Source organism: Triplophysa dalaica, chromosome 24 (genome assembly GCF_015846415.1).
Source record: "Triplophysa dalaica isolate WHDGS20190420 chromosome 24, ASM1584641v1, whole genome shotgun sequence".
Classification (NCBI taxonomy): domain Eukaryota; kingdom Metazoa; phylum Chordata; class Actinopteri; order Cypriniformes; family Nemacheilidae; genus Triplophysa; species Triplophysa dalaica.
In genome coordinates this window covers 8,331,753-8,341,390 of record NC_079565.1, presented here as the reverse complement: position 1 = coordinate 8,341,390, position 9,638 = coordinate 8,331,753, and the positions used below count along the sequence as shown (strand labels likewise).

Sequence of the window (9,638 nt, the reverse complement as noted above, 5' to 3'; positions counted from 1 at the left end):
CTGGCTTTTTCCTACAATGTCACATGTAATCTGATTCCATATGTTAAGTCACAGCTTGTCAGTTGCTGGCTGACCAGCTGAGTTCCTCTCACTCTGACACACATTGCCTGATGGACACTGTGGGAGCTCTGGGCAGCCCCACTGGGGCCAACTCCAATCTGCTGGGCTTGCCATCACCCTGCCCCTGGGACGAGGATGACGAGTCTCTGGGTCGGGAAGGAATCTGGCCTAAATCTTCTCCCGTACCGAGGCGACGAAGTTCAGCGTCCTCCGACGACTCCCAGCCTCCCCCTTCCAGCAGCCGGAGGGTGTCCTTTGCCGACACCTTTGGTTTGAATCTCGTCTCTGTGAAACAATTTGACGCCTGGGCTGTAACCGTACCGCCGGAGAGCCACTTGAACGAAACAAAGGAGTACTTCATGGTTCCTCTCTTCGTTCTCCCACAGACCAGACTGGAGCTTGAAAAGCGGGTTCTTGAGAAAAAGATAGAACTAGAGAATCTGGAGCTGCTTCCCGGGACTACGACCCTTCGAGGAGTCATCCGTGTGTTGAACCTGTGTTTGGATAAGATGGTCTATGTACGTACTTCTTTGGATTCGTGGAGAAGTCATTTCGATCTGTTAGCTGAATATGTTCAAGGGTCGCACGATGGGGAGATGGATTGCTTCTCTTTCAAGCTCACGCTGGTACCTCCGTTTGGAGAGGAGGGTGCGAGGGTTGACTTCTGTTTAAGATACGAAACATCTTTGGGCACCTTTTGGGCCAACAACAATGGAAACAATTTTGCTATGTATTGTTGTGAAAAGACAAAGGAGAAACCTCAAAATGAGAGTGAAAGCAGAAGAAAAAGCTGTATCAGAGGATCAAGGTGAGAGGTCACATAAAATTAACACCTAATTTTTTATTTTTTCATATATATATATATATATATATATATATATATATGTGACCCTGGATCACAAAAGCAGTCTTAAGTAGCACAGGAACATTTTTATTAAAAGACATACATAGTACATTGTATGGGTCAAAATGATCTATTTGTCTTTTAAGCTTAAAATCATTAGGATATTAAGTAAAGATCATGTTCCATGAAGATATTTTGTAAATTTCCTACCTCAAATATATAAAAAAATATTTTTGTGAGTGGTTTGCCTGCCACAGTGCCTCAGATAAACAACTTCAAAGTCAATTGCAGTCTCAGATTCCAGAGTTTTAAATGGTTGTATCTCCGCCAGATATTGTCCCATTCTAACAACACATACATCAGTGGGAATCTTATGTATTCAGCTTTCAGATTATGTAAAAATCTCAATTTCGAAAAATCTACCCATAAGACTTGTTTTGTTGTCCAGGGTCACATATATATGTGTGTGTATGTTGCATGTTTTTATATTATACATACAGCAATTACACTTCATTTCTTGTGTGAAATAGTGAGATAATTCTACTTTAGAAAACACTTATTTTAAAATAATAAACTATTTAAATGAGTGACATACTAATACAGTATGTATTTACAAATCATGTTTGTCATTTCTCAGCTCAAATGTCTCTGCTTTGACAACAAATAACATGGAATATCCAGGTAAATGAGCTTTTGAAAATTATATAAAAATATAAATTTCTGATGTTTATATATAATAAATGTAATGTTTTATCAGAAATAAATCTAAATTCTGGACAGGCCACTGGCCCTGAACCCCAAAATACTAATGCTGCGGAGCTTCAAAAGGAAAGCAAAGAATTATTGGTGAGTTGCTATAAAAGAACAATCCACCGTAAAATATATGTGTTTAATTCATATCTGATATAAAATGTATAGATTTTAAAATATATATTGAGAAAGAGGGTGTGAAGACGCCTAAACATATCTAATTTTGTTATGCAATTACTTTATTTTAAAGTACCATATTGATAAAGAGGATAATACTTTCAAATATATCTGATGAACGTGTGTTGTAAAACTGTCTGCTCTTTCTGAACTTTATGTGATGACGGATGTTAAGCTTTCACAAGTATCACCATAACATCATGTACTCTCCAAACAAGACACTTGATAGTTTATGATGTGGCTCTTAGGTAATCAAGTTATGTTGTTTAAGCCCAAAACATTCACGAGTAACCGTTTCAAACCTTAATCAAAAGTTATTTCTGTCATTCAACTTTTACAACAGGAGGAAATGAGCAGAAACCGTAGTCGAAGGAACAGACGAAAGGCAGCGCGGTTGACAAAAGTCAAGGAGCACTTTGCTCGGAGAGAAGAGGAGGAGAAACAAGGGACCAAGACAATAGGAAGTGAGGTCACAGCTGAAAACAGCGTGCAGGAACATGCATCAGTCCCGGCAAAGGAATCATGTAGCCTTTCACAACAAACACCTCCTGGACCACCAACATGCAACCAAATATCACCTGCACCAGCTGAGTGCCTCGAATCTCCTGAGCACAAAGAAGATTCCACATATACTGTCACATTCAAGCAGCGAGATCTAGAGCAACATGTGCAAGATGACGTGATCCACTCTGAGCCAAATCCATCCACAGCACAGACAGATTCATACCTGGATGAAACAGATGACCTCAGTGACCAACTAGTTTCAGTAAATCCGCCTGTACTGGGACATCAACAAGACTTGTCTACTGGCAAAGATGTTGAGAAAGCATGGGAGGACTTTGAGCAGGATGCTAAACAACGAATTAGGTGTAAAATGTATAAAGAGGAGAATACTAGTAAAGAGAAACCAGCACATAGAGAAAATGTGAGTTTAAAAACAAACCACTCGGTGTCACAGTTCTTTTCCCAGAACTATGTGTTTGGAACAGTTGTCGCTCCGCTTTATCATCAGGTTTTTAAAAATATCCAATTTGAGAGGAAAGACTTCATTCAGAGAGCATTTCAAGAAGACAGGACATTTAAGGAACTGAATGACGGGAGTCCAAGAGCAGTCACCTCCCCTGAGAGCGATCAAGCACCAATAAGACAAAACACAGAAACTGGGCTAGAGTCATGTGTATCTACAAAACAGAAACAACATGATGGTGAATCAACAAAACAGAACCCAGCAAACACAAAGAAGGAAACAAAAAAATCTCTTTCTGATTCGTATAGAAATAAAGATGTTCAGGGGGCAGTATCTTCTCATAGTTGTATCAAAGAGCACTCAACAGACCCTACAAATAACCAACGCCAAACTAAGGTTGAGACTATATCTTTACAAACTAATGTAATTGGGAACAACCTGTCTCTGAATATAAGCAACCAGTTTCCCAAAGAAAACCAAAATCCTAGGAATACTAGCTTTGTGGTGCCACAAAATGATTTTAATTCTTTCCCAACTCAAACCCAACAACAAATGACATCCATTTTGAACCCAAACCATGTAGAATTACCCAAAGTGTCATTTCAGAAAGATCTACTGAGATTTCAAATCTCTCCACCATGCCATTAGTGCAAAATGAGAATACTTACAATCTTCCCCAATTTTCAGAAGGCCCCAAAATGCTTCAGACCTTAAGGATCACCTTTGATTCATCTGATGATCATTCAGATTCTGATTGCTCTGAGATGAGATTGAACAATGAAATATTTAATTTTCCAGAATCAGAGTGCTCTAAAGCTGTGGAGAGCCACCAAATGAATGAGAGTAAAGAACAAAAGACTGTGGCTTTTTCTTCACGGCCTCAGACCTTCAACATTACTGATGGCACAAATGTTTTTTATGGAGAATGTGACAATACAACAATGATTGAAGAGATTGAAAATATACAAAAATGGAAATTAGTTAAAAACTATGAAAATGAATGTCATATTTTAGAGGACTTTGTTGAGGAAGAAAAGGGAAATCAAGCAATTCAGATAGAGAATCAGGAAGTAAACCAAAATAAGAAAGAAGAACAAGAAAGTGCAAAAGAAGAAGAAATAGGAGGAGGAATATGGAACATTGTGGATGAGTTAAAATATATAGATGATGAAGAGGACATTGATATGGGCAATGTGGAAATGGAGAACAAACAAAATCAGCAATCAGATTTTAATCACCAATCATATGCAGTGGTACAACCATTAAATTCATTGGATCAGCAATCATACGAAGTAAATGAACAATCAAATTCTGAGAATCTACAGTCAGATTCAGTAAAACAACAATCAGATTCAGAGAATCAGCAATTAGATTTAGTAAATCAGAAATCATATGCAGTGACTCGAGCATTAGATTCAATGAATCAACAATCAGATTTGGAAAATGAGCAATCAGATTCAGTGAAACAGCAGTCAAATTCAGTAAATCAACAATCAGATTCAGTAAATGAACAATCACATTCAGAGTATCAGCAGTCATATTCAGAGAATCAGAAGTCAGATTTAGAGAATCAGCAGGCAGATTCAGTAAATCAACATTCAGACTCAGAGAATCAGCAGTCAGATTTAGAGAATCAGCAGTCAAATTCAGTAAATCAACAATCAGATTCAGTAAATGAACAATCACATTCAGAGTATCAGCAGTCAGATTTGGAGAATCAGCAGTCAGATTCAGTGAAAGAACAATCAGATCCAGAGAAGAAGCAGTTCAATTCAGTAAATCAACATTCAGACTCTGAGAACCAGCAGTCAGATTCAGTGAATGAACAATCCGATTTAGAGAATCAGCAGTCAGATTCAGTGAATGAACAATCCGATTTAGAGAATCAGCAGGCAGATTCAGTAAATCAACATTCAGATCCAGAGAATCAGCAGTCAGATCCAGAGAATCAGCAGTCAGATCCAGAGAATCAGCAGGCAGATTCAGTAAATCAATATTCAGACTCAGAGAACCAGCAGTCAGATTTAGAGAATCAGCAGTCAGATCCAGAGAATCAGCAGTCAGATTCAGTGAATGAACAATCAGATTTAGTGAATCAGCAGTCAGATTTAGAGAATCAGCAGTCAGATCCAGAGAATCAGCAGGCAGATTCAGTAAATCAATATTCAGACTCAGAGAACCAGCAGTCAGATTTAGAGAATCAGCAGTCAGATTCAGTGAATGAACAATCAGATTTAGAGAATCAGCAGGCAAATTCAGTAAATCAACATTCAGATCCAGAGAATCAGCTGTCAGATCCAGAGAATCAGCAGTCAGATCCAGAGAATCACCAGTCGGATCCAGAGAATCAGCAGGCAGATTCAGTAAATCAATATTCAGACTCAGAGAACCACCAGTCAGATTTAGAGAATCAGCAGTCAGATCCAGAGAATCAGCAGTCAGATCCGGAGAGTCAGCAGTCAGATTTAGTGAATGAACAATCAGATTTAGAGAAACAGCAGTCAGATTTAGAGAATCAGCAGTCAGATTCAGTGAATGAACAATCAGATTTAGAGAATCAGCAGGCAGATTCAGTAAATCAATATCCAGACTCAGAGAACCAGCAGTCAGATTTAGAGAATCAGCAGTCAGATTCAGTGAATGAACAATCAGATTTAGAGAATCAGCAGTCAGATCCAGAGAATCAGCAGTCAGATCCAGAGAATCAGCAGTCAGATTTAGAGAATCAGCAGTCAGATTCAGTGAATGAACAATCAGATTTAGAGAATCAGCAGTCAGATCCACTAAATCAACATTCAGATGAAGAGAATCAGCAGTCAGATCCAGAGAATCAGCAGTCAGATCCAGAGAATCAGGAGTCAGATTTAGAGAATCAGCAGTCAGACTCAGAGAATCAGCAGTCAGATTCAGTGAATGAACAATCAGATTTAGAGAATCAGCAGTCAGATTTAGAGAATCAGCAGTCAGATCCAGAGAATCAGCAGTCAGATTTAGAAAATCAGCGGTCAGATTCAGTGAATGAACAATCAGATTTAGAGAATCAGCAGTCAGATCCACTAAATCAACATTCAGACGAAGAGAATCAGCAGTCAGATCCAGAGAATCAGCAGTCAGATCCAGAGAATCAGGAGTCAGATTTAGAGAATCAGCAGTCAGACTCAGAGAATCAGCAGTCAGATTCAGTGAATGAACAATCAGATTTAGAGAATCAGCAGTCAGATTTAGAGAATCAGCAGTCAGATCCAGAGAATCAGCAGTCAGATTTAGAAAATCAGCGGTCAGATTCAGTGAATGAACAATCAGATTTAGAGAATCAGCAGTCAGATCCACTAAATCAACATTCAGACGAAGAGAATCAGCAGTCAGATCCAGAGAATCAGCAGTCAGATCCAGAGAATCAGGAGTCAGATTTAGAGAATCAGCAGTCAGACTCAGAGAATCAGCAGTCAGATTCAGTGAATGAACAATCAGATTTAGAGAATCAGCAGTCAGATTTAGAGAATCAGCAGTCAGATCCAGAGAATCAGCAGTCAGATCCAGAGAATCAGCAGTCAGATCCAGAGAATCAGCAGTCAGATTTAGAAAATCAGCAGTCAGATCCAGAGAATACGAAGTCAGATCCAGAGAATCAGCAGTCAGATCCAGAGAATCAGCAGTCAGATTTAGAGAATCAGCAGTCAGATTTAGAGAATCAGCAGTCAGATTTAGATAATCAGCGGTCAGATCCAGAGAATCAGCAGTCAGATTTAGAGAATCAGCAGTCAGATTTAGAGAATCAGCAGTCAGATTTAGAGAATCAGCAGTCAGATTTAGAGAATCAGCGGTCAGATCCAGAGAATCAGCAGTCAGATTTAGAGAATCAGCAGTCAGATTTAGAGAATCAGCAGTCAGATTTAGAGAATCAGCAGTCAGATTTAGAGAATCAGCGGTCAGATCCAGAGAATCAGCAGTCAGATCCAGAGAATCAGCAGTCAGATCCAGAGAATCAGCAGTCAGATTTAGAGAATCAGCGGTCAGATCCAGAAAATCAGCAGTCAGATTTAGAGAATCAGCAGTCAGATTTAGAGAATCAGCAGTCAGATTTAGAGAATCACCGGTCAGATCCAGAGAATCAGCCGTTAGATTCAGACAATCAACGATCAGATTCACTGAATCTGCAGGGAAATTCAGTTCATTGGCAAACTATAGAACAGCAACCAAAGGCCCTTATTATTAAAAGTAATTCTGAATCATTACATCACAGTTCAATGGAGTTAGACATTGCAGAAGAGCACCAGTCCACAGAACAAAGCCGTAGTGGAGATGAGGACTCCAGCAGTGCAGAGGAGGCAGCAGATGAGGAAACTGATATATTCTGGAATGAATCAACAAAAAGTGGTGGCGAAGCACTCAGTGCAAGTATCCACAGTATGAGAAATGATTTCGACCATCTAGAATTCATTGACAAAGAATTGACTGTCTGCCGTCAAAGTGAAAAACTCCAGAACAAGTGTAAACCCAAGGATGAGAATATGCAGGAAAACATGGAATGCCAGTCAAAAGACTCTACTGATGCTGAGAAGGATGTTGAGGACAATACCTCCACAGAATCCCTGGTCGACGATGAGATGGACCTGTACCTCACCTGCCTGAGGAATTCACAACAGTCAGTATTCAGAGACGGTTTGGCGAATGTAAACTATGGCAAAAGACACTCGGTTAGCAGAGGGAGGTCTATGTCATTAACCATGCCTTCAATATCAGAGTCAGTGGATGAGGACCAGCCAAACAGTTCCCTGGAGAAAGCATCAAATACTGAGGACATTACTGAGCTCGAAAGAGCTACACTGACTCTTGTGGAGGGAAATGAACATGTCATTGGGTGTAACGTTTTGTGGTGGAAAGAATTTCTATCTCACGATAACATGTCAAGATTCGTTGGGTACAGTTTTCTGATAATACTGTTTTTCGTGGTAGCGTATAATTACGACTTTGCTGCATGTTTTGCCTTGTATCTCCTTACGGTGTATTGGCTGTACAAACAATCAGAGGAAGAACCAGTGATAGGCTCTCGGAGAGGTGAAATATAACTGTAGTAGTTTGTTTTCATTTTGAGATAATTTAGCCCTAGCAGAAAGTATGGACACGCATCTGTACATTATGTTGTATACAATGATGGATTACAGGCTTTTTATCTAAGAATATTGGCATGTGATATGTATGAACACAATGTGGAGATGCTATATGAGAACTCTATATATTTGTTGCAATTATTTTACACAGATGGCCATACACGTTTATAAATAAAGACACTTTATATTAGTTATAACTATTATACAATTTTATAATATTATCTTTATAAAAAGATCTATGCTTGTTTTAATTCACTAAGTATGGTACAAACAATTAAACCATATCATGCTTCATTAATAAAAGTAACGAAATATTAAAATTTGTAAAAATCAAAAATGCATATATGAGCTATACTCTCTGTTTGATGTCTGTAGGTTCGTTCTGTCCAATAGAAAGTGTTTTCTTTTTGTAATTCAATATTATGCACCTGTTATTATTTCAAGTCCTCTTTATCACATCTATTCTTGTTGGACATCATTCACAGAACTTGCTTTCTATGAACATAGAGATCGTGACAGAGGTCATTAGATGCAGTTAACAGAAATAAACCTGACCAAAGATCTCCTCAAATAGACTCTTTTTTCTATGAGCTGTTCAATGCATCGTAACCTATCTGCATGTCCATCCAAAAGCAGGCGAAACCTTTCTGGAAACACATTTTTTGCTGATTCAAAGTTGGGGAATATTACACATTTCCTCTTTAAAATATTACCTATTTTTGTAGCACAGCTAGATGAGTGACTGTATATTCTGGTTTATATTACCATTAAAATGATGGTCTTTTGGCTTCAGTGAGCAGTCTGCGCATACCTATTATGATATTATCACTCATTTGAAATAGCACGGATGATGACATTTCCAGCTTCAAGGGAAAACAATGACACTCAGAGTATTTTTTGGCTGTTCTGTCCTCCGATTATGTTATGTTTTTTAAGATGGTATGTTTTGCACTAACCTTGCATTAACCAGATTTTATACATTGTAGTCACTATGGTGATGCTGGCAAAGCTGTTAGGCACTCATGGTTCAATGATGCCACTTCCTGTTGACATTTTGCATAACCTCTGCACCAACATGCCCTTGTGCAAAGATACGATGCTTACTAACGTAAATAAAAATTAAATTAGCTAAATTGAAAACCTAACCAAATATGACCTGTGAGAGACTTTACCTTTAAAACTTTACATTATAACCAGTGTTAGGTAAGTTACTCTGAAAAAGTAATTAATTACTAGATACTCATTACATATTCAATAGTGTAATTAGATTACTGTCCAAATTACTCTGTCAAAAAGTATTTAGTTACTCATTACTAATTACTTTCTATATCCTACATCAACCTTGATTAGTTAAGTGATTCAAGGATAGACATGAAATAATATAATAATTAATAATAAATAATATTATTAACTGACCAAAGTATTACAAAGGTGAGAATTATACTTTAAATCACAGATTTTAAAGTAAGACTTTGAATTTTTATATCAATTACACTATTGCACAGGCATACATTTCACAAAGTATTTAGTTTAATTACATCAAAAGTAACTGTATTTAAATTACAGAAAACATATGAGTAATCCCTTACTTTACTTTTCAAGGGGAAAGTAATTACATTACAGTAACTAATTACTTAGTAACTAATTACACCCAACACTGATTATAACAAAATAAATACGGCAGTCTGGGTAGCATGTTGTAGCAACGATGAAAGGTTCATATCACTTT

General features: G+C 37.9%; 2 protein-coding genes across 3 annotated transcripts; both read left to right on the top strand.

Annotated features, from left to right (window-relative positions):
* The first annotated feature begins 11 nt into the window (after positions 1 to 11).
* ppp1r3ab (protein phosphatase 1, regulatory subunit 3Ab) lies at positions 12 to 3,453 on the top strand. Of its 2 annotated transcripts, none has more exons than XM_056739127.1 (4): positions 12 to 868; positions 1,542 to 1,585; positions 1,662 to 1,750; positions 2,175 to 3,453. In XM_056739127.1, exons 1-4 carry the CDS (start codon positions 111 to 113, stop codon positions 3,444 to 3,446), a joined length of 2,163 nt encoding a protein of 720 aa, XP_056595105.1. In that variant the 5' UTR covers positions 12 to 110; the 3' UTR covers positions 3,447 to 3,453. The 2 variants fall into 2 exon arrangements, with proteins under 2 accessions (XP_056595105.1, XP_056595107.1); XM_056739129.1 differs by lacking the exon at positions 2,175 to 3,453 and adding an exon at positions 2,007 to 2,059.
* A 43-nt stretch (positions 3,454 to 3,496) lies between these two features.
* On the top strand, positions 3,497 to 7,867 carry LOC130414671 (protein PFC0760c-like). The gene has a single exon (XM_056740683.1). It carries the CDS (start codon positions 3,497 to 3,499, stop codon positions 7,865 to 7,867), a length of 4,371 nt encoding a protein of 1,456 aa, XP_056596661.1.
* The last annotated feature ends 1,771 nt before the right edge of the window (positions 7,868 to 9,638 follow it).